The following is a 25,324-nucleotide window of genomic DNA, read 5'->3' as shown; positions in this document are numbered from 1 at the left end:
GAGTGTTGTAACGCCCCGAGACCGATGTGCCAGGTGTCGTTCAGTTATTCGTTGTCGTTGCCGTGTCATTCGCTTGCGTGTTGCATTTTATCATGTCATCATGTGCATTGCATCATCATGTTTTTAAAACTTGCATTCGTCCGGGTTCTCCGAGTTCTCTCCGTTGTCCGTTTTGAGCCCAGACACACTTGCACGCGCCCGCGGCATGTCCGAAATATTATTTTATAAGTGGCCGGAAAATGTTCTCGGAATGGGATGAGATTTGACGTGTGGTCTTATTATAGTGTAGATAGACCGCCTGTCAAATTTCATCGCATTCGGAGTTCGTTTGATGCCCCAACGGATAACTATAGCGGCAGTATAGCCGGTCTAACGTCGGACGTCTTCGGTCTCCGAAAACTGTTGTCGGGCTTTCCCTCTCTTCTCTTCTCTCCGCTCGAGACCGTCTACACAACTCACTACCTACCGCCAGGTCCAACCTAACCCCTCTCGTCAGCCCGCAGCCCCCCTCGCGCGCGTCCGAAAGTTGTCCCGAACCGACCCGGGGAGTCATCACCGTTGTGTCCGGATCATCCCCAAACATCTACAAAACGTCAGCGTTTTCTCATTTGGTCTCCCTAAGCTTTTATTTCGCGACCGTCCGTTTAAGATCGGAGGGACCAAATGCCCCTATCCAAAAATCCACTTACTATATATAGACCCCTACCCATATCAGATCAAACCCTAAGATCCAGGAGGTTTGTCCCACCTCCGCCACCACTCTTCTGGTTCCCCTCGGGATCTCTCCCGATCTATCCACTCGAACCAGCCACCGAATCCCCTCCTCCACGATTTCAGCTACCAACCAACCAGCGCCCACCCTCTCGATCCAGGAGCCGAGCTCCCCTCGCCTCCACCTCGTCACTGCCTCGCCTCACCGAAGCTGCCTCCCCCGATGACGAGCACCTCCGACCGAGGCCATTGCCCCGCGCCCCCTCTCCTTTCTTCTCCCTCCGTTTCTCTCTCTGCTCCTCACTAGTGCCGCCTCCCTGCAGGAACCGTCGCTGCCATGGGAGTTCGCTGGAGCCGGAGCTCCCTCGGTGTCGCCCTCGCCTCCCGCCGCTGGATTTGCCCGAAAACTGAGCCGCGACCTCCGGATACTTCATCCTCCGACGCCCTTCGCTCGGGCCCGCTGCCACCTGCTCGGCGGAGCACCGGAGTCGCCGCCGTCTCACTCGATCGGGAGGTCCCCGATCCGCACCTGCCCGTTGACCGCGTGTGGCCAGCCGCCGGAGTTCCAGGTCGCCGCTGCTTCCCTCGAGCTCTTCCCGCTGCCGCCTGCTTCTTCTCGTGAGAGGCGACGAGCACACCACGTTGACCGCTTCCCTCCAGTGCCAAATCACGAGGCCCGGCGGACCGCCTCTACTAGCGCCTCTTTCAGCCTCCCTCCTCTGCCGACCGGGCCTTGGCCCATGGTGAGGAGACCCCTCCCCCAGCGCCTCCTTTTTTTTCCTTTCTTTGGCCCAACTGGATTCAGCCCATATATGTTTTTTTCCTGTGCGTCGCAATTTTGTCCAATTACCCCCAAGCTTTGTAGATTTACAAAAAAACCCCTAGCCTTCATGCATTTAATCTCTCACAAACGATGCATCATATTAAAATGTTTTATATATGAAAAATGCTTAAAATTGTGTCTAGTTTCATATTATGTCATTTTCATCCATGTTTAAAATGTTAAAAATGTTGTTTGCATTAATTTGCCCCTATGCCATGTTTAAATGATTTAATTCATAACTAAATAACCGTAGCTCCTATTTAAATAATCTTTATATGTAAATGGGGTAGAAAAATGCCTAGTTTAACATGGTGGCTTCAATTTGCATGTTTAACAACTCTAAAATAATGTTTAGGGCAGAACAGTACCAAACCTTAAATTATGCATATGAGGATTTTCCGGAATTGTTGTTCGTTGCTTCCGGCCTCATTTATACTTGCCTAGATAGGTAGTTTTGTTGTGCTTCACCTCTTGCCATGTTAATCAACATTTAATATTGTTGGGGTACATAAACGAGAGAGAACTAAATAATTGATGTGGTGTTTTGTCAATATGCATCCCGATGCATATTGAGCTCCACTTAATTTGTAGGAGTGCTTGTGCACTTTGCCATGCCATGCATACTTAAACCGGACATGCATCATACTTGATTGTGCATCATGCCATGATTATGTGATGGTTGTTTACCATGATTGTTTGCTCCTTTCCGGTGTTTGCTCCGTCGGGTTGATTCCGTGAACGTCGCATTTGTGAGGATCCGTTCGTCTACGTTCCGTTTGTCTTCTTCATGGACTCATTCTTCTTCCTTGCGGGATCTCAGGCAAGATGATCATACCCTCGAAATCACTACTATCTTTGCTTTGCTAGATGCTCGCTCTTTTGCTATGCCAATGCTACGATGCCTACCATTTGCTTGTCAGCCTCCCAAATTGCCATGTCAAACCTCTAACCCACCTTGTCCTAGCAAACCGTTGATTGGCTATGTTACCGCTTTGCTCAGCCCCTCTTATAGCGTTGCTAGTTGCAGGTGAAGATTGGAGGCCGTTCCTTGTTGGAATATTTATTTACTTGTTGGGATATCACTATATATCTGATTTAATTAATGCATCTATATACTTGGTAAAGGGTGGAAGGCTCGGCCTTATGCCTGGTGTTTTGTTCCACTCTTGCCGCCCTAGTTTCCGTCATATCGGTGTTATGTTCCCGGATTTTGCGTTCCTCACGCGGTTGGGCTATAATGGGAACCCCTTGACAGTTCGCCTTAAGTAAAGTTTTTCCAGCAATGCCCAACATTGGTTTTACCATTTGCTACCTAGCCTTTTCTTTTCCCTTGGGGGTCGCGCGCCCAAGGGTCATCATTATTTTTAACCCCCCCCCCCCCGGGCCAGTGCTCCTCTGAGTGTTGGTCCGAACTGAGCTGCCTGCGGGGCCACCTCGGGGGAACTTGAGGGTTGGTTTTACTCGTAGCTAGTCTCATCTGAGTGTGCCCTGAGAAAGAGATATGTGCAGCTCCTATCAGGATTTGTCGGCACATTCGGGCGGTGTTGCTGGTTTAGTTTTACCCTGTCGAAATGTCTTGTTGTACCGGGATACCGAGTCTGATCGGAATGTCTCGGGTGGAGGTCTATTCCTTCGTTGACCGTGAGAGCTTGTGATGGGCTAAGTTGGGACACCCCTGCAGGGATTTGAACTTTCGAAAGCCGTGCCCGCGGTTATGGGCAGATGGGAATTTGTTAACGTCCGGTTGTTGAAAACCTGAACTTGACCTTAATTAAAATGAATCAACCGCGTGTGTAACCGTGATGGTCTCTTTCCGGCGGAGTCCGGGAAGTGAACACGGTGTTGGAGTTATGCTTGACGTAGGTAGTCTAGGATCACTTCTTGATCATACTTTTATCGACCGTGCTTTGCCTTCTCTTCTCGCTCTCATTTGCGTATGCTTAGCCACCATATATGCTAGTCGCTTGCTGCAGCTCCACCTCATATCTTGCCTTATCTATGAGCTTAAATAGTCTTGATCGCGAGGGTGCGAGATTGCTGAGTCCCCGTGGCTCACAGATACTTCCAAAACCAGTTTGCAGGTGCCGATGAGTCTGTGCAGATGACGCAACCAAGCTCAGGAGGAGCTCGATGAAGATCTTGTCCTTTGTGTTGTTTTGTTCTAGTTGATCAGTAGTGGAGCCCAGTTGGGGGTGATTGGGACCTTTGTCGCATTTGGGGTTCTTCTTTTATTTTGGTTCCGTAGTCGGACCTTGATTGTATTTGTTTAATGTAATGCTTTATTCTTGCAATTGTGTGAAGTGGCGATTGTAAGCCAACTATGTATCTCTTTCCCTTATGTGTTACATGGGTTGTGTGAAGATTACCTCACTTGCGACATATGCCTTCAATGCGATTATGTCTCTAAGTTGTGCCTCGACACGTGGGAGCTATAGTCGCATCGAGGGTGTTACACCCCAAGAATGGTAATGGGAATTGGGGAAGCAACGGTCAGAACCGTACCAACCCATCAACCCCAGCCAAGAGAGACCTGAGCCAAGTCACTTGTTATAAGTGTCAAAAGACCGGACATTATGCCAATGAATGTCCTGAAACCCAGAATGGAAAAGGCAATGGAAGCTCTGGGAAGAAGCCGAACCCTTTCAATAGGGGACAGGTGAACCACGTTAACGTGGAGGAGGTTGAAGCCCAGCCAGATGCAGTAATAGGTAAGTTTTTGGTTAAGTCATTTACTGCAATCGTTCTTTTTGATACTGGTGCATCGCATTCATACATATCAAGGGGATTCATGGATAAGTATAAACTGCCCACCAAGGTTCTTAGAACAACTATGTTAGTAAGCTCACCAGGAGCGGAGTATATGGCAAGTAAAGGATGTTTTCAAGTGCCATTGAGTATAGGTAGGCATGTGTTTCCCTCGGATTTAATCATTTTGGAATCGCAAGGTTTGGATGTAATTCTGGGTATGGATTGGCTATCGATGTATGGAGGAAACATCGATTGCGCCAGTAAGTCGATTTTGCTTACCACCCCAGAGGGAAGAAGGATCAAGTATGTATCACGGCATGTGCCGAATAGGACTCAAGTAAATTCTTTATCAGGAGTTATACAGGAGGAGGTACTTGTGGTAAAGGATTTTCCGGATGTATTTCCAGAAGAGTTGCCAGGCATGCCACCGGATAGAGACATTGAGTTTTTGGATTGAGCTTTTGCCAGGCACAGGACCAATATCTAAAGATCGTATAGAATGCCTGCAAAGGATTTGGATGAGATTAAGAAGCAGATTAAGGAGTTACCGGATAAGGGATATATTCGCCCAAGTTCGTCACCTTGGGGATCACCAGTACTTCTAGTGGAAAAGAAGGATGGATCGTTAAGGATGGTTGTTGATTATCAAGGATTGAATGAAGTGACGATCAAGAATAAGTACCCACTATCGATGATCAATGATTTGTTTGCCCAATTGCAAGGAGCTAAGGTATTTTCCAAGATCGATTTGCGAACAGGATACCACCAGTTGAAGATTCGAGGGCAGGACATACCTAAGACAGCTTTTACCACAAGGTATGGGTTGTATGAGTATACCGTTATGTCATTTGGTCTGACTAACGCACCTGCCTATTTTATGAACATGATGAACAAAGTGTTTATGTAGTTTTTGGATAAGTTCGTCGTAGTGTTCATTGATGATATTCTGGTTTACTCAAACAATGAAGGAGAACATAAAGAATAGTTGCGTTTGGTACTTGGTAAGCTCAGAGAAAGTTATACACTAAGTTCAGCAAATGTGAGTTTTGGTTGAAGGAAGTTGGATTCCTCGGACATGTTATATCTAGAGAAGGAATAGTTGTAGATCCCACCAAGGTTGTCACTGTGACAAATTGGGAAGCCCCAACAACAGTTGGAGAGATCCGAAGTTTCCTTGGACTCGTAGAATACTACCGGAGGTTCATTGGAAATTTCTCAAAAATTGCAAAACCTATGACGGAGTTGTTGAAGAAGGATACAAAGCTCAAATGGACTGAGGAATGTGAGGCCAGTTTCCAGGAGTTGAAGAAACGTTTGGTTACATCGTCAGTGTTGATTCTACCAGATCAGCGCAAGGATTATGAGGTATACTGCGACGCTTCACGTCGAGGACTTGGAGCAGTGCTTATGCAGGAGGGAAGAGTTGTTTCATATGCCTCATGATAGCTTAAGCCCCATGAGTTGAATTATGCTACACACGACTTGGAGTTAGCAGCCGTAGTGCACGCTTTGAAGACGTGGAGACATTTTCTCATCGGAAACCATTGTGAGGTGTACACAGATCACAAGAGTTTGAAGTACATCTTCACGCAGAAGGAGTTGAATCTCAGGCAAAGGAGATGGTTGGAGCTCATCAAGGATTATGATATGAGATTGCATTATCATCCCGGAAAGGCTAACGTACTAGCTCATGCATTGAGCCGCAAGAGCCATGTCAACACACTAATGACCGGAGAATTACCAAAGGAGTTAGCCGAGGCTCTTCGTGAGCTATGTTTGGAGATAGTTCCGAGAGGATATGTAGCAGCATTGGAGATTCAGTCTACTCTGATGGATAAGATCAGAGAATCTCAGAAGACCGACAAGGAGATTGCCACCATAAAGGAGAAGGTAAGTAAGGGAAAAGTTAAAGGATTTTGTGAGGATGAACACGATACCTTATGGTTTGAGGACCGCGTTTATGTGCCTAATGACCCGGAGATCATGAAGCTAATTTTGCAAGAGGCCCATGATTCGCCGTACTCGATTCACCCAGGAAACACCAAGATGTATTTGGATTTGAAAGACACTTTCTGGTGGACCGGAATGAAGAAGGATATTGCAGAATATGTAGCAGTTTGTGATGTATGTCAGAGAGTGAAGGCAGAGCATCAGAAGCCAGCAGGATTGCTACAGCCATTGCCGATACCCGAATGGAAGTGGGATAAGCTAGGCATGGATTTTATCATGGGATTACCCAGGACCCGTGCAGGCTATGACTCGATATGGGTTGTAGTCGTTCGCTTGACGAAGGTAGCTCATTTCATCCCAGTGAAGACCACTTACACCAGTGCTAAGTTGGCAAAGATATACATGACCAGGATCGTATGTCTACATGGAGTTCCGAGGAGCATTGTATCAGATAGAGGGACCCAGTTTACCTCAAAGTTCTGGAATCAGTTACACGAAACTTTGGGTACTAGACTAGAGTTCAGTACAGCTTTTCATCCGCAGACCGATGGACAGACCGAGAGAGTCAATCAGATTTTGGAGGATATGCTGAGAGCTTGTGCGCTAGATTATGGATCTAGTTGGGATGACAACTTGCCATATGTGGAGTTCTCTTACAACAATAGTTATCAATCCAGTTTGAAGATGGCCCCTTTTAAAGCCTTGTACGGAAGAAGGTGTAGAACACCATTGTCGTGGGACGAAGTTGGAGACCGCTAGTTTGTTTGGACCAGATTTGATTAAGGAGTCTGAACAGAAGGTGAAGTTGATTCGCGATAGGCTCAAGGTAGCCCAGTCCAGGCAGAAGAGCTATGCAGATTCTAAACGCAAGGAGACAATTTACGAAGCCGGAGATAGAGTTTATCTTCGTGTATCTCCACTTCGAGGAGTTAAGCACTTTGGAGTTAAGGGAAAGTTAGCGCCACGTTTTGTGGGACCATACAAAGTTTTGGAACGCATGGGAGAAGTTGCTTATAAGTTAGAATTGCCTGAGGGATTGTCAGGAGTTCACGACGTGTTCCACGTTTCCCAGTTGAAGAAGTGCCACGCAGAGATGGCGGATATACCGCTGAGAGATACAGTGCCGCTGGAAGCGATTCAGTTGGATAGTGACTTGACCTATGAGGAGAAACCAGTCAAGATTCTTGAGTATGCCAGACGAGTCACCCGTAGCAAGGTTATCAAGTTTTGCAAAGTTCAGTGGAGCCACCACACCGAAGATGAAGCCACCTGGGAGCGAGAGGAAGATCTGCTGAAGGACCACCCTCACCTATTTTCTAGCCAACCCGAATCTCGAGGGCGAGATTCATCTTAAGGGGGGTAGGTTTGTAACATCCCAAATTTTCAGTTTGGAATGTTATACATTAGATCATCACTGCATATCATATTTTATTTACTTTTGGCCTGATCCAGAAATTCTACGCAACTCAAGGACCCACGGAGAGAGTTCGGGATTTCGTTATTTTCATATTTGAGTTTCTCAAATTTTGAAAATATGATCATTTGATTTTATTTATTTTATCTTCAATTAGTTCTATTATAAAAATATGAGAGAGGGAATAAAATAACTTTCCCAAAATAAAGAAATATTGAAGATTTGATAAAAAATCAAATAAGATTTTATTTCGGAGTTTTTGGCTAGTTTATTTGAATTTAGGAAAAATTGCACGTTTTTCAAAACTGCATTTTAGGGCCAAGAAAATGTTCATCTCGTTCTAAATATTTTATTTAGGCGATGAAAATTTATTTTGGCATTTTTAGAATTTTATTTTATTTTCTAGAATTTTCTTAGTTTCGGCGGAATTGGTTTTAAAAAAAAGTACCGCACGCCCGACTAGGCCGAAGGCCCAGCCGAGCCAGGCCAGGCCCGCGCCGCCGCCGCCTTCCCCGCGGGAGACTGACCCACCGCCGCCGCTGAGTCCGGCCGGGGCATGCCTCCCGAGGCCAACCCCGACCCGGCGCCCCCTTCCCCAAGCCGACGTCCCCCTCTTAAATACCGCCGCTGTCGCCGCCTCACCCCGCCACGCCTCCCGCAGCAACCCGCCGCCACCGTGTGACACCGTCGCCGCTTGCCGCGCCCGCCACCGACACTGCCCCACCCCGTCGGAGCCCCGAGCCGCCGGTTTCCGACGAGGTAGCCGCGCCGTCCGCTGCCAGTTTTCCGAAGAAAACCGATCCGGTTTTTTTGAAAACCCTAGGTTTTTTTAATTTTATTAGATCAGTTTTATTGGTTCACTTATTTAGCGAGCGTTCGCTCGTTCATTCGTTTTTACGGACTAGTTCACCGTTTAGTTTCAGATAACAAACGTTCATTCGTTAATCTATTCGTCAGTTTTTTTCTTTTTCTCGGATTTTCCGCGATTATTTCTGATCGCGATTTCTGATCCGATTTTCATTTTAGTTTAACTTTTCGCTCGTTTATCGGAATCAGGCGATTCAACCATCTAGAGTTTCGTCTCTAAACCCTCTTTCCGTTTAACCAACTCAAACAAGTTTTTGCTTCTGTAAAATTTGACTTAGGTCCAGATTAGTAATCAAAGTTTGTTTCTTTCGCCGTTTGACTTTCGTTGTTTCGTTCAATTTGTTTCTTTCTGCAAATCGGAGTTCTTAAGTTGAACTTTCTGGTTAGATCTCTTATTTGAGTTTTACATGTGCATTAGATGAGTACTTATGGTATGCTTGTTTGTTTGTTTGCGGTAGAGTACCCGGAGTGCGCCGCTTGCTACTTCGAATCTCTAGGTTTCACGGATCATCAGCAAGGCAAGTAACACTTTGATCATACCTCTTACTATCCAGTTTTATTGCATTAGATCAATCCTCAAACAATTGCATGAATAGGATTTGATTAATATGTGGGTTTTGGGAAGTAGTTGAGGTAGTACCTATTACCTGTTTTATTATCAAACCCTGGGAGTTACTTCTATGTTTGCTTATGCCATGCTATGCTTGTATACATGGATTGGGTTTGTGAGTATTCATGACAGATGTGAGATTGTTTAATTAATGGTTAAACTTAAGGTGGCAACTTAAATACACATCTGGGTGGATTGAGGCACCTAGGTATCCCAACGATTGCCTGTTTTTCTTTATGGACCGCCACCCAGGCTCAAAGGGATCATGAGATTATTCATACTAGAAACTTCCATGTGCAGCCACAAGCTACTATGGGCTCTAGCATAGTTGATTAAGTCATGCAAACTCTTACAGTGGTAGACTAGCAAATGTAGGGGAAAGTAGGTGTAACGGTCTACCCGATCGTAAGGTGCTAGCGCTTCTGAAAGACTATGTCTCGGTCATCCGTTTCTCAAACACCATGTAGTGCGAGAATTCCAACGAAGGAGATCGAGTCTTGTGGGGAAAAGTGCACAAACCTCTGCAGAGTGTATAAACTAATCATGGTTAGCCGTGTCCCCGGTTATGGATGTCTTAAGTATCTAGTACTTGGATTATCATGTGAATCTCATCATGTGACTTTAATTAATTTTGTTGGGTTTTAATGATGATGTTTAATTGGGATTGAGAGGGTGTCTACACTCTCAATGTTTAACGACCACCATGATAGTTAAATAAAATTTATTCCTTTGCAGTGGGGAAAATTGGCTTTACGCAAACTGTAACCATAGAGCTTTCCACCAGCCATATATGCATGTAGTATAGCCTATTTCCGTTCACTACTCTCTATGTGTTACATTGCCAGCATATTCCATGTGCTGACCCGTTTTCGGGCTGCAACGTTCATGTTGCAAACTTTCCAAACGACGAGTAAAGAGCCTTAGGTCGTGGTTCTATACTCAATGGTGTCGTTGGAGTTGATGGACTCACTTATCTTCCAAGCCTTCCGCTATTATCGTTATTAGATGGCCTTAAGCCATATTACTTGTAATAAGTTCTCTTTTGAGACACTCGATGTAATAAGTGTGTGATTGCTACTCTGTTATAAATCCTTCAAGTACTGTGCGTGTCAGCATTACTGATCCAGGGATGACACTGAAGCACAGAGATCGGACTTTTTGAGGTCTGGTCGCTACAGTTTGGCCTACTAGATTGATCTTTCTTGCAATGGGAGAAGTGCTTAGCTTTGGGTTCAATCTTGCGGTGTCCTTTCCCAGTGACAGTAGGGGCAGCAAGGCACGTATTGTATTGTTGCCATCGAGGATAACAAGATGGGGTTTATTTCATATTGCATGAGTTTATCCCTCTACATCATGTCATCTTGCTTAAAGCGTTACTCTGTTCTCTTGAACTTGATACTCTAGATGCATGCTGGATAGCGGTCGATGTGTGGAGTAATAGTAGTAGATGCAGGCAGGAGTCGGTCTACTTGTCTCGGATGTGATGCCTATATACATGATCATACCTAGATATTCTCATAATTATGCTCAATTCTGTCAATTGCTCAACAATAATTTGTTTACCCGCTGTGAATACCTATGCTCTCGAGAGAAGCCACTAGTGAAACCTATGGCCCTCGGGTCTATCTTCCATCATATTAATCTTCTAATACTTAGTTATTTCCTTTGCCTTTTATTTTACTTTGCATCTTTATCATAAAAATACCAAAAATATTATCTTATCATATCTATCAGATCTCACTCTCGTAAGTGACCATGTAGGGATTGACAACCCCTTATCGCGTTGGTTGCGAGGATTTATTTGTTTGTGTAGGTACGAGGGACTCGTGTGTGGCCTCCTACTGGATTGATACCTTGATTCTCAAAAACTGAGGGAAATACTTATGCTACTCTGCTGCATCACCCTTTCCTCTTCAAGGGAAAACCAACGCAAGTGCTCAAGAGGTAGCAGGCAACACTATAAGCCCCTATCTTCCTCTGTGTCCGATTAAAACTTCATACCCATAAGTATTGTGTGAGTGTTAGCAATTGTGAAAAACTAAATGATAGTTGAGTATGTGGACTTGCTGAAAAGCTCTTATATTGACTCTTTCCGATGTTATGATAAATTGCAATTGCTTCAATGACTGAGATTATAGTTTGTTAGTTTTCAATGAAGTTTCTGATTCATACTTGAAATTGTGAATGAATTCAATGTTGCTGTTATAAGAATGATCATGATGCCCTCATGTCCGTATTTTATTTTATCGACACCTCTATCTCTAAACATGTGGACATATTTTTCGATATCGGCTTCCGCTTGAGGACAAGCGAGGTCTAAGCTGGGGGGAGTTGATACGTCCATTTTGCATCATGCTTTTATATCGATATCTATTGCATTATGGGCTGTTATTACATATTATGTCACAATACTTATGCATATTCTCTCTTATTTTACATGGTTTACATGAAGAGGGAGAATGTCGGCAGCTGGATTCTGGGCTAGAAGAAGAGAAAATATTAGAGACCTATTCTGCACAACTCCAAAAGTCCTCAAACTCCACAGAAGTCAGTTTTGGAATATATAAAAATATTGGGTGAAGAAAGCACCAGAGGGGGGCCACCCACCATCCACGAGGGTGGGGGGCGCGCCCCTGCCTCGTGGGCCCCCTGGCAGGCCTCCGGTGCCCATCTTTGGCTATATGAAGTCTTTTGCCCTGGAAAAAATCATAAGCAAGCTCTCAGGACGAAACTCCGCCGCCACGAGGCAGAACCTTGGCGGAACCAATCTAGGGCTCCGGCGGAGCTTTTTTGCCGGGGAAACATCCCTCCGGGAGGGGGAAATCATCATCGTCGTCATCGCCATTGATCCTCTCATCGGGAGGGGGTCAATCTCCATCAACATCTTCACCAGCACCATCTCATCTCAAACCCTAGTTCATCTCTTGTATCCAATCTTTGTTCCAAAGCCTTAGATTGGTACCTGTGGGTTGCTAGTAGTGTTGATTACTCCCTGTAGTTGATGCTAGTTGGTTTATTTGATGGAAGATCATATGTTCAGATCCTTTATGCATATTAATACCCCTATGATTATGAACATTAATATGAGTTGTGAGTAGTTACGTTTGTTCCTGAGGACATGGGAGAAGTCTTACTATAAGTAGTCATGTGAATTTGGTATTCGTTTGATATTTTGATGAGATGTATGTTGTCTTTCCTCTAGTGGTGTCATGTGAACATCGACTACATGACACTTCACCATTGTTTGGGCCTAGGGGAAGGCATTGGGAAGTAATAAGTAGATGATGGGTTGCTAGAGTGACAGAAGCTTAAACCCTAGTTTATTGTTGCTTCGTAAGGGGCTGATTTGGATCCACATGTTTCATGCTATGGTTAGGTTTACCTTAATACTTCTTTTGTAGTTGCGGATGCTTGCAAGAGGGGTTAATCATAAGTGGGATGCTTGTCCAAGGAAGGGTAGTACCCAAGCACCGGTCCACCCACATATCAAATTATCAAAGTATCGAACGTGAATCATATGAGCGTGATGAAAACTAGCTTGACGATAATTCCCATGTGTCCTCGGGAGCGCTTTCCTTTATATATGAGTTTGTCCAGGCTTGTCCTTTGCTACAAAAAGGATTGGTCCATCTTGCTGCACCTTGTTTACTTTTATTACTTGTTACCCGTTACGAATTACCTTATCACAAAACTATTTGTTACCGATAATTTCAGTGCTTGCAAAGAATACCTTACTGAATACCGCTTATCATTTCCTTCTGCTCCTCATTGGGTTCGACACTCTTACTTATTAAAAGGACTACGATAGATCCCCTATACTTGTGGGTCATCAGGTACACAACATAGCATACTTTATAGAACCTATGACTGAGGCATAGGGAATGACTTTTCATTCTCTTTCTATTTTCTGCCGTGGTCGGGTTTTAAGTCTTTACTAAACTTCACACCTTCCAACACAGGAAAGACCTCCTTCTTTGACTGTCCCATTTTGAAATACTTCAAAAAACTTGTCAAGGTATGTACTCATTGAAAAAATTTATCAAGCGTCTTGATATATCTCTATAGATCTTGATGCTCAATATGTAAGCAGCTTCACCGATGTCTTTCTTTGAAAAACTCCTTTCAAACATTCTTTTATGCTTTCAAGAAAATTCTACATATTTCCAATCAACAGTATGTCATTCACATATACTTATCAAAAAGGTTGTAGTGCTTCCACTCACTTTCTTGTAAATACAGGCTTCACCGCAAGTTTGTATAAAACTATATGCTTTGATCAACTTATCAAAGCATATATTCCAACTCCGAGATGCTTGCACCAGTCCATAGATGGATCGCTGGAGCTTGCACATTCTGTTAGCACCTTTAGGATTGACAAAACCTTCTTGTTGCATCATATAAAACTCTTCTTTAAGAAAACCATTAAGGAATGTAGTTTGACATCCATTTGCCAGATTTCATAAAATGTGGCAATTGCTAACATGATTCAGACAGACTTTAAGCATTGATACGAGTGAGAAAATCTCATCGTAGTCAACATCTTGAATTTGTCAAAAAACCCTTTTCGACAAGTCGGGCTTTGTAGATAGTAACACTACTATCAACATCCGTCTTCCTCTTGAAGATCCATTTATTCTCAATGGCTCGCCGATCATCGAGCAAGTTCACCAAAGTCCACACTTTGTTCTCATACATGGATTCTATCTCAGATTTCATGGCTTCAAGCCACCTGTCGGAATTTGGGCTCATCATCACTTCCTCATAGTTCGTTGGTTCGTCATGGTCAAGTAACATGACCCCCAGAACAGGATTACCGTACCACTCTGGTGCAGATCTTACTTTGGTTGACCTACGAGGTTCGGTAGTAACTTGATCTGAAGTTTCATGATCATCATCACTAACTTCATCATGATGTCGACTACACAACCTTCTTCTTGTAGACGTTGTTGGGCCTCCAAGTGCAGAGGTTTGTAGGACAGTAGCAAATTTCCCTCAAGTGGATGACCTAAGGTTTATCAATTCGTGGGAGGCATAGGATGAAGATGGTCTCTCTGAAACAACCTTGCAACCAAATAACAAAGAGTCTCTTGTGTCCCCAACACACCCAATATAATGGTAAATTGTACAGGTGCACTAGTTCGGCGAAGAGATGGTGATACAAGTGCAATGTGGATGATAGATATAGGTTTTTGTAATCTGAAAATATAAAAACAGCAAGGTAACTAATGATAAAAGTGAGCGAAAACAGTATTGCAATGCATTGAAACAAGGCCTAGAGTTCATACTTTCACTAATTCAAGTTCTCTCAACAATAATAACATAATTGGATCATATAACTATCCCTCAACCAGCAACAAAGAGTCACTCCAAAGTCACTAATAGCGGAGAAAAAATGAAGAGATTATTGTAGGGTACGAAACCACCTCAAAGTTATCCTTTCTGATCGATCTATTCAAGAGTCCGTAGTAAAATAACACGAAGCTATTCTTTCCGTTTGATCTATCCTAGAGTTTGAACTAGAATAACACCTTAAGACAAAAATCAACCAAAACCCTAATGTCACCTAGATACTCCAATGTCACCTCAAGTATCCATGGGTATGATTATACGATATGCATCACACACTCTCAGATTATCTATTCAACCAACACAAAGAACTTTAAAGAGTGCCCCAAAGTTTCTATCGGAGAGTCAAGACGAAAACGTGTGCCAACCCCCCATGCATAAGTTCACAAGGTCACGGAACTCGCAAGTCGATCACCAAAACACACATCAAGTGGATCACATGAATATCCCATTATCACCACAGATAAGCACGTGCAAGACATACATCAAGTGTTCTCAAATCCTTAAAGACTCAATCCGATAAGATAACTTCAAAGGGAAAACTCAATTCATCACAAGGAGATAGAGGGGGAGAAACATCATAACCAACTATAATAGCAAAGCTCGCAATACATCAAGATCGTGCCGAATCAAGAACACGAGATAGAGAGAGAGAGAGAGATCAAACACATAGCTACTGGTACATACCCTCAACCCCAAGGGTGAACTACTCCCTCCTCGTCATGGAGAGCACCGGGATGATGAAGATGGCCACCGGAGAGGGATTCCCCCCTCCGGCAGGGTGCCGGAACGAGTCTAGATTGGTTTTTGGTGGCTACAGAAGCTTGCGGCGGCGAAACTCCCGATCTAGGTTATGTTCTGGAAGTTTGGGTATATATAAGAGGTTTTGGAGTCGGGAACAAGTCAGGGGGATCCCCGAGGCGGCCACGAGGTAGGGGGCGTGCCCAGGGGGTAGGGCGCGCCCCCACCCTCATGGGTGCCTCGGGACTCTTCTGGCCCATCTCCGGTACTCCGTGGGCTTCTTCTGGTCCAAAAATAATCTCCGTGAAATTTCAGGTCAATTGGACTCCGTTTGGTTTTCCTTTTCTGCGATACTCAAAAACAAGGAAAAACAGAAACTGGCACTAGGCCCTAGGTTAAAAGGTTAGTCCCAAAAATCATATAAAATAGCATATAAAACATCCTAGATAGATAATATAATAGCATGGAACAATCAAAATTATAGATACGTTGGAGACGTATCACCTCACTAATTGGTGTAGGCATCATAGGAACTGATTTCAGTGATGAGCTACTTTCCAATTCGAGAGAAGGTACAATTACCTCATCAAGTTCTACTTTCCTCCCACTCACTTCTTTCGAGAGAAACTCCTTCTCTATAAAGGATCTACTCTTAGCAACAAAGATCTTGCCTTCGGATCTATGATAGAAGGTGTACCCAACATTTTCTTTTGGGTATCCTATAAAGATGCACTTCTCCGATTTGGGTTTGAGCTTATCAGGATGAAACTTTTTCACATAAGCATCGCAACCTCAAATTTTAAGAAACGACAGCTTAGGTTTCTTGCTAAACCACAGTTCATATGGTGGCGTCTCAACTAATTTTTAGACGGTGCCCTATTTAATGTGAATGCAACTGTCTCTAATGCATAACCCCAAAACGATAGTGGTAAATCGGTAAGAGACATCATAAATCGCACCATATCTAATAAAGTACAGTTACGACGTACGGACACACCATTACGCTGTGGTGTTCCGGGTGGCGTGAGTTGCGAAACTATTCCACATTGTTTCAAATGAAGACCAAACTCATAACTCAAATATTCACCTCCACGATCAGATCGTAGAAACTTTATTTTCTTGTTATGATGATTTTCCACTTCACTCTGAAATTCCTTGAACTTTTCAAATGTTTTAGACTTATGTTTCATCAAATAGATATACCCATATCTGCTCAAATCATCTATGAAGGTTAGAAAATAACGATACCCGCTGCGAGCATCAACACTCATCGGACCGCATACATCAGTATGTATTATTTCCAATAAGTTAGTGGCTCGCTCCACTGTTCCAGAGAATGGAGTCTTTAGTCATCTTGCCTATGAGGCATGGTTCGCAAGCATCAAGTGATTCCAAAAGCCCATCAGTATGGATTTTCTTCATGCGTTTTACACCAATATGACCTAAATGGCAGTGCCACAAAATAAGTTGCACTATCATTATTAACTCTGTATCTTTTGGCATCAATATTATGTGTATCACTGTGATCGAGATTCAGTAAACCATTTACATTGGATGTAAGACCATAGAAGGTTTTATTCATGTAAACAGAACAACAATTATTCTCTGACTTTAAATGAATAACCGTATCGCAATAAACATGATCCAATCATATTTATGCTCAACGCAAACACCAAATAACATTTATTTAGTTCCAATACTAATCACGAAGGTAGAGGGAGTATGCGATGGTGATCTTATCAACCTTGGAATCATTTTCAACACATATTGTCACCTCGCCCTCAACTAGTCTCTGTTCATTTTGTAACTCCTGTTTCGAGTTACTAATCATAGAAACTGAACCAGTATCAAATACCCAGGGGCTACTATGAACACCAGTAAAGTACACATCAATAACATGTATATCATATATACTTTTGTTCACTTTGCCATCCTTCTTATCCGCCAAGTATTTGGGGCAGTTCCGCTTCAAGTGACCATTTCCTTTGCAGTATAAGCACTCAGTTTCAGGCTTGGGTCTAGCTTTGGGCTTCTTCATGGGAGTGGCAACTTGCTTTCCATTCTTCTTGAAGTTTCCTTTCTTTCCCTTTCCCTTTTACTTGAAACTAGTGGTCCTGTCAACCATCAACACTTGATGTTTTTTCTTGATTTCTACCTTCGCCAATTTCAGCATCGTGAAAAGCTTAGGAATCGTTTCCGTTATCCCTTGCATATTATAGTTCATCACGAAGTTCTAGTAACTTGGTGATACTGACTAGAGAACTCTGTTAATCACTATCTTATCTGGAAGATTAACTCCCACTTGATTCAAGTGATTGTAGTACTCAAACATTATGAGAACATGCTCACTAGTTGAGCTATTCTCCTCCATCTTGTAGGCAAAGTACTTGTCAGAGGTCTCATACCTCTCAACTCGGGCATGAGTCTGAAATACCAATTTTAGCTCTTGGAACATCTTATATGCTCCTTGGCGTTCAAAACGTTTTGAAGTCTTGGTTCTAAGAAATGAAGCATGGTGCACTAAACTATCAAGTAGTCATGATACCGAGCTTGTCAAACATTCATAACGTCTGCATCTGCTCCTGCAATAGGTCTGTCACCTAGCGGTGCATCAAGGACATAATTCTTCTGTGCAGCAATGAGGATAACCCTCAGATCATGGACCAAGTCCGCATCATTGCCTATCATCTTTCAACATAGTTTTTCTCTAGGAACATATCATAAATAAAATGGGGAAGCTATACAGGAGCAATTGATCTACAACATAGATATGCAAATACTATCAGGACTAAGTTCATGATAAATTTAAGTGCAATTAATCATATTACTTAAGAACTCTCACTTAGATAGACATCCCTCTAGTCATCTAAATGATCACTGATCCAAATCAACTAAACCATGTCCGATCATCACGTGAGATGGAGTAGCTTTCAATGGTGAACATCACTATGTTGATCATATCTACTATATGATTCACGTTCGACCTTTCGGCCTCAGTGTTCCAAGGCCATATCTGCATATGCTAGGCTCGTCAAGTTTAACCCGAGTATTCTGCATGTGCAAAACTGGCTTGCATCCATTGTATGTGAACGTAGAGCTTATCACACCCGACTATCACGTGGTGTCTCAGCACGAAGAACTGTCGCAACGGTGCATACTCAAGGAGAACACTTATACCTTGAAATTTTAGTAAGGGATCATCTCATAATGCTATCGTCGTACTAAGCAAAATAAGATGCATAAAAGATAAACATCACATGCAATCAAAATATGTGACATGATATGGCCATCGTCATCTTGCGCCTTTGATCTCCATCTCCAAAGTACCATCATGATCTCCATTGTCACCGGCATGACACCATGATCTCCATCATCTTGATCTTTATCAACGTGTCGTCACATGGTCGTCTCGCCAACTATTGCTTTTGCAACTATTTCTATCGCATAGCGATAAAGTAAAACAATTATATGGCGCTTGCATCTTATGCAATAAAGATACAACCATAAGGCTCTTGCCAGTTGCTGACAACTTTAACAAAACATGATCATCTCATACAACAATTTATATCTCATCACGTCTTGACCATATCACATCACAACATGCCATGCAAAAACAAGTTAGACGTCATCTACTTTATTGTTGCAAGTTTTACATGGCTGCTATGGGCTTCTAGCAAGAATCTTACTTACCCACGCATCAAAACCACAACGATTTTTCGTCAAGTGTGATGTTTTAACCTTCAAAAAGGACCGGGCATAGTCAAACTCGATTCAACTAAAGTTGGAGAAACAGATACCCACTAGCCACCTGTGTGCGAAGCACGGCGGTAGAACCAGTCTCATGAACGCGGTCATGTAATGTCGGTCTGGGCCGCTTCATCCAACAATACCGTTGAATCAAAGTATGACATGCTGGTAAGCAGTATGACTATTATCGCCCACAATTGTGTTCTACTCGTGCATAAAACATCTACGCATAGACCTGGCTCGGATGCCATGTTGGGGAACGTAGTATTTCAAAATTTTGCCTACGATCACGCAAGATCTATCTAGGAGAATCATAGCAATGAGCGGGGAGAGTGTGTCCACGTACCCTCGTAGGCCAAAAGCGGAAGCGTTAAGTAACATAGTTGATGTAGTCGAACGTCTTCGCGATCCAACCGATCAAGTACCGAACGCACGACACCTCCGCAATCTGCACACATTTAGCTCGGTGACGTCCCTCGAACTCTAGATCCAGCTGAGGCCGAGGGAGAGTTTCGTCAGCACGACGACATGTTGACGGTGATGATGAAGTTACCGGCGTGGGCTTCGCCTAAGCACTATGACAATATGACCAAGGTGGAAATCTATGGAGGGAGGCATCACACACGGGTAAGAAATCAACTTGTGTGTCTATGGGGTGCCCCTCTCCCCTGTATATAAAGGAGGGGAGGAGGAGGAGGGTCGGCCAAAAGGGGTGCGTCCAAAGGAGTAGGAATAGGTTTCCCCCTTTCCTAGTCCAAGTAGGAGACAAAGGAAGGAGAGGAGAGGGAGAAGGAAAGAGGGGGGCGCCGCCCCCTCCCTAGTCCAATTCAGACCAGCCCATGGGGGCGCGTGGTCTCCCCTTGTGGCCCTTCTCTCCTTTCCACTAAGGCCCATGAAGGCCCAATACTTCCCCCGGTGAATTCCCGTAACTCTCCGGTACTGCGAAAAATACCCGAACCACTCAGAACCTTTCCGATGCCCGAATATAGCCTTCCAATATATCGATTTTTACGTCTCGACCATTTCGAGACTCCTCGTCATGTCCGTGAACTCATTCGGGACTCCGAACAAACTTCGGTCATCAAATTACATAACTCATAATACAAATCGTCATCGAACGTTAAGCGTGGGACCCTACGGGTTCGAGAACTATGTAGACATGATCAAGATATATCTCCGGTCAATAACCAACAGCGGAACCTGGATGCTCATATTGGCTCCTACATATTCTACGAAGATCTTTATCGAACAAACCGCATAACAACACACATTGTTCCCTTTGTCATCGGTATGTTGCTTGCCCGAGATTCGATTGTCGGTATTATCATACCTAGTTCAATCTCGTTACCAGCAAGTCTCTTTACTCGTTCCGTAATGCATCATCCTGTAACTAACTCATTAGTCACATTGCTTGCAAGGCTTATAGTGATGTGCATTACCGAGAGGGCCCAGAGATACCTCTCCGACAGTTGGAGTGACAAATCCTAATCTTGATCTATGCCAACTCAACAAACACTATCGGAGACACCTTTAGAGCATCTTTATAATCATCCAGTTACGTTGTGACGTTTGATAGCACACTAAGTGTTCCTCCGGTACTCGGGAGTTGCATAATCTCATAGTCATAGGAACATGTATAAGTCATGAAGAAAGCAATAACAATAAACCAAACGATGTGCTAAGCTAATGGATGAGTCTTGTCCATCACATCATTCTCTAATGATGTGATCCCGTTCATCAAATGACAACACATGTCTATGGTCAGGAAACTTAACCATCTTTGATTAACAAGCTAGTCAAGTAGAGGTATACTAGGGACACTCTGTTTGTCTATGTATTCACACATGTACTAAGTTTCCGGTTAATACAATTCTAGCATGAATAATAGACATTTATCATGATATAAGAAAATATAAATAACAACTTTATTTGCCTCTAGGGCATATTTCCTTCAATTTGGTGGCGGATTTTCCTTCTCTTTGAAATTATCTGAATCTTGCTTTCTAATTTTGAATTGTTTTGGTGGCATGGGTTTCCTCCCCTTGTTACCAAACTAGTAAGCATGCACGTGCACCGCCCGTCTCCACAATTCAATCCATTTTTTGAATTTCACAATTATTTATTTAGTTCCCTTTTCCATTGGTTTTGTTCATCTACACCTTTTTAAATTCAAAAAACTATAGAAAAAAATATGATATGTGCTATTCTCAAAAGAAAAAAAAAAGAGGAAATGTGACATACGTAATGAATGGGGATTATCTAGGATTATAAGTACACCATTTTGTTAACTATCCCCGAGACACTAACATAATTTTTTGAAGTGCATTGTTTGACCATACACACAAGAGTAAAGAGCTTATTTGAAAAGTGTGCAAAAAGGGATCTTCAGATATATTGTATCAAACAAAGAGTGAGTCTGCCAAATCAAAATTCAGAAACTAAGACTTGATAATAGCATCCATTAGCTGCCATATATATATATCATCACTTCTAATAATTAACCTCCAGGAACTCTTCCTGTCGAGAGAACTATACAACAAGACATGAAAAGGAATTGTATGCTTAGACCAAATAATTGCTAATCTTGAACCATAGCTTCAGACCAAATAACCAAATAACTAACACGCAGCTGGTGAAATCAACTACAGTATTCCCAACAATATGAACATATTTTCGATGCAAAACAACTACATACACATAATTTGGTGTCCAAGATTTGGCATCTTATCAATTCGTCCAAGCTTTCCATGTGGCTCCGCATCTCGTTCTTATTCTCTCATTGCAACAGCAAAACAGAAGAATGTTATTGCTGCAATTTTTACATTTCAAAGTACCACAAATACACCTCATACTCGGGTTTGTACAACAATAGGATGAAACTATTGCTATGTAATATATTTTTTGTCAAGAGACTTGAAATATCCTAGATTTAATGCTTGTACAAGTTCAGTTAAAATGGTTTAACAAGTGTACAGACTACAGACTGAACTTATTTTGACTGCCTAGATTAATCAAAAAATTGGGGGGTTTCACACCAACTGACCGTAGTATCAAATACCACATACCAACTCATGTAGTAATATACAACAAAAATAGTAGAAGAAAACAATACAGTGACAGAATGACTATAGGTAGCAGACGTGCATAGAAAGGCATGGGCAAAAAAATCGATGATTTTCATCACATAGTAATCATGCACATGCAACACACGTGTAACCATAGGAAGAAATATACTCATTCAATCCTATTTAGTAGGTAATTATTAAATAAAATCAACAAAATAATATACAGCAGAATCCACGTCAAGTGGAACTAACAACAAGTCATATGTTGTCTTAAAAAACATGATGTGAAATAAATCTAGTCATACGAAAATCAGTTACCAACAATTGGATTTTCCTCTTGCTAGTAGCTAGAAACCTGAATTGGTGCTCAGCGGCTCACAGAGATTAATACTATGTTTTTTGGTGGGGGTTGCCACATTATTCTTTAAATATTTTTTTACGGAGCCTAGAAAATCCAACTTACTGTTGTGGCCCATATATCTTGATCTGTCGGACACGGGTGTCCCTCTCATTCAGGTGATTGGCCAACACCGTGACTTGGAGCATAAATGTGTGAATGAATGTTTCTCTGTACAAACATGAAAGAAAAAGAGTTCTGCAACTGTCTGCAAAGGCAGTAAAATTAAGTTGTGGTATCCAAATAGTATCATTATCCCATTCAATTAGTTTCCACTCTTAAGAGATGAAAAGGCTGAAATCCTCATGTATTTTCAGTAGCAAATTGTTATGTCAAAGAGGAAGCTAATATGACATTAATAGACTGAAATGAGTTAATTGCAGCATCAGATATGCTTGACACTTTGACAGAACGTTAGTAACACTGTTAGCACTATGAAGAATATATTATTTGGAAATTCTATAACATAAATGCATAGTATGTGATCAGATCGTACTGTGAGTCTCTGAGCTACCTTTTGAAATTCAAATGCTAGAAGGACTTGTATGATTATCCTACAATTACAAATGCATACTTGGAATAATGAGAAAATTATGGTTCAGACTCAAAGTGTCAGGCTGAATGACAAGAGCGAATCAAACAGTAAAAATCATGGTGCAGGAAAATAGCAACACAGATCAAGAAAAAAATTGGGGCTGAATATTGTAAAACACACATAAGCAAAAATCATGTACGCTGTTAAAAACCGCTAACCTATCTAATGATGGTGTCCTAGCCGGTCTCTCTCTCTCTCTCCCCCTCCAATGTAAGCTACACACTTTTGAAAATAGAAAAGAATTTCTCTGATCCGGTCCAAGCCTAATCGTACAGCGCCCTGCAAAATGTCTAGTGGTGCTTGAGAACGTCCTGGACAGACGGAATATGCCGACAAAACGACAGTTGCCTTATCTTGAACAGCATCAGCCGATGCAAATGGATCGACCTAAGCATCTCATTGCTGAGAGATGAAGTACAAAGTATACTGTAAGACCAGATTTTTCTTCGGACAGGGACAGGAACACATGCCTTTTCCAAACAGGAAAGTTGTGCACTGAATCACATTCATGCTTCTGAAAATTCAGCGGCAAGTTGGTAGGGATTATCAGAAGAAAGGTATGAAGCACGGGAGCATGGAAACTGAAACACAGAGCGCCAGAGATAGAGAGGTCAATCAGAGGAACTCGTCGAACATGTGGTGGGCATCCACGCACCATGTGCGGCCTCTGCCACCACCCTTCCCTAGGGCGTTCACTCACCGCGCTACAACGGTTATGGAAGGCGGAGCAGCGGCAGTCGCTTCCGTCCTTGGCTGTGCGGAAGAACGCTGGCGGCCGTGCATAGGAACAGCAAGAGCAGCTTCCGCGACGTCGGCTGTGCGGAAGAATGGCGACAACATCATCTTGTGCTGATTCCTGCGCCCCCGATGTGTGCTAGCTGAAGATTGTACTGATGATCCTCGCATGTGGAGTAACAGCAGCGGCGATTCACCGATTTCTAAAGTGGCGGCGGGGGCGTCCAATCTCATTGTCAGATGAGGCGGCTTCTGCGGCAGAGACATGGAGCGCCGGCGGCGAGGGCGTTCAATCTTCTTGTTAGATGAGGCGGTTCCTGCGGTGGAGACATGGCGCGCCGGCGGCAGGGGCGTGGCGGAGACATGGAGCGTCGGCGGCTGCGTGCGTGGGGAGGCGTGGGCGGAGGCCAGAAGAGGAGGGCGCTGGCGAGGGGGCGGCTGGGAGGAGGAGGGATCGTGGGAAGGGATATCACGGACCGACCCATCGCGCTTCGATTGGCAGACCGTGGCAGAACATTTACCGTGAGCCGTTCGATGGGGGAGGCAGACCACAAAGTAATATTGACTCTTAGATTTTGTTACTTGGATCAGATCGAAGGATCCTGGTTAATCTGTGTACATTTTGTGAGGTGATTTTAGGGGAACTTAAGTTTGCTTTTTTAATAGTAGTAGAGATGTGGTAGAAACTTGTCCCATGTGTTTGTGAAATTCCCCTCCCCTAATGTTTGTGGCCCTATATTTTCTTTACCATGCAACCAAACAAAGCCTAATAAGTGAAATAGACAGTGGCCAATAGATCTGGTTTTGTTAATCTCGCAGGGAGCTTTCACGGTTAGGTAAAGCTGGTTCCTGCGTGCATCGTGGACGGGCACAAAGAGAAAAGGACACATGAAACCCCTTTTATATATCTCCCACAAAAAAAAGGGAGAAAAGGTCGTATTATCGGCAAGAGTTTTCGGCGGTGCGATAAAGCCATGGACGCAAGCAACCGCGTCCGGCCGGGCCGGCGCCGCTCAGCCGACCCCGCAATCCCCGCCCGCACCGCTTGACCAAAACGCCCCGTGCCAACAACTGTAACGGACCAACCTCCGTCGCCACCGGGTCGCGCCGCACCTCTCCAAAAAGTCCAAACCCCGTCGCAAAAAGTCTGCTCTCCCCCTCGCTTCTCTCCCATCTCTGCCATCCCCTCCGCTTCTCCCCTTCGGGCAAAAAAATAATCGAAAACCCCTGACTCCGCCGAGCGAGCATCACCTTTCCGCCGCTGCTCGCCGCACGCCGCCCCGCCGACCGAGACCCTCAGGCCCGCCCCACTCTAGCCCGCCCGCCCGCATGGCTGCCGATCGCCGGCCCGGCGTCTGAGGGAGCGGGCGGCTGCGCTCGGGGGCCAGTCCGGCGGCGCGATGGAGCTGTCCGGGAGCCCCGGCACGTGGAGCGGCCTCTCGCTGCGGCTCGGCCAGTTCCTCTTCGCCGCCGCGTCCGTCTGCGTCATGTCCTCCGCGATCGGCTTCGCCAACTACACCGCCTTCTGGTAGCTCCCCCCGCCCCCTCCCCCCAAACGCTCGGATTTGTGCCCTG

General features: G+C 43.8%; 1 protein-coding gene across 1 annotated transcript in view; it reads left to right on the top strand.

The window, feature by feature from the left end:
- The first annotated feature begins 24,884 nt into the window (after positions 1–24,884).
- The window catches only part of LOC119269579 (CASP-like protein 5B1), a 7,371-nt gene continuing 6,931 nt past the window's right edge, over positions 24,885–25,324 (top strand). Inside the window, exon 1 of the mRNA XM_037551435.1 lies at positions 24,885–25,277. Within this exon, the coding sequence (XP_037407332.1) occupies positions 25,150–25,277 (128 nt within the window). The 5' untranslated portion in view covers positions 24,885–25,149. The remainder of the gene's footprint in view (positions 25,278–25,324) is intronic.

The sequence above is a fragment of the Triticum dicoccoides genome, chromosome 3A (genome assembly GCF_002162155.2).
Source record: "Triticum dicoccoides isolate Atlit2015 ecotype Zavitan chromosome 3A, WEW_v2.0, whole genome shotgun sequence".
In the NCBI taxonomy this organism is placed as follows: Eukaryota; Viridiplantae; Streptophyta; class Magnoliopsida; order Poales; family Poaceae; genus Triticum; species Triticum dicoccoides.
This window is presented reverse-complemented; position numbering and strand designations above follow the sequence as displayed.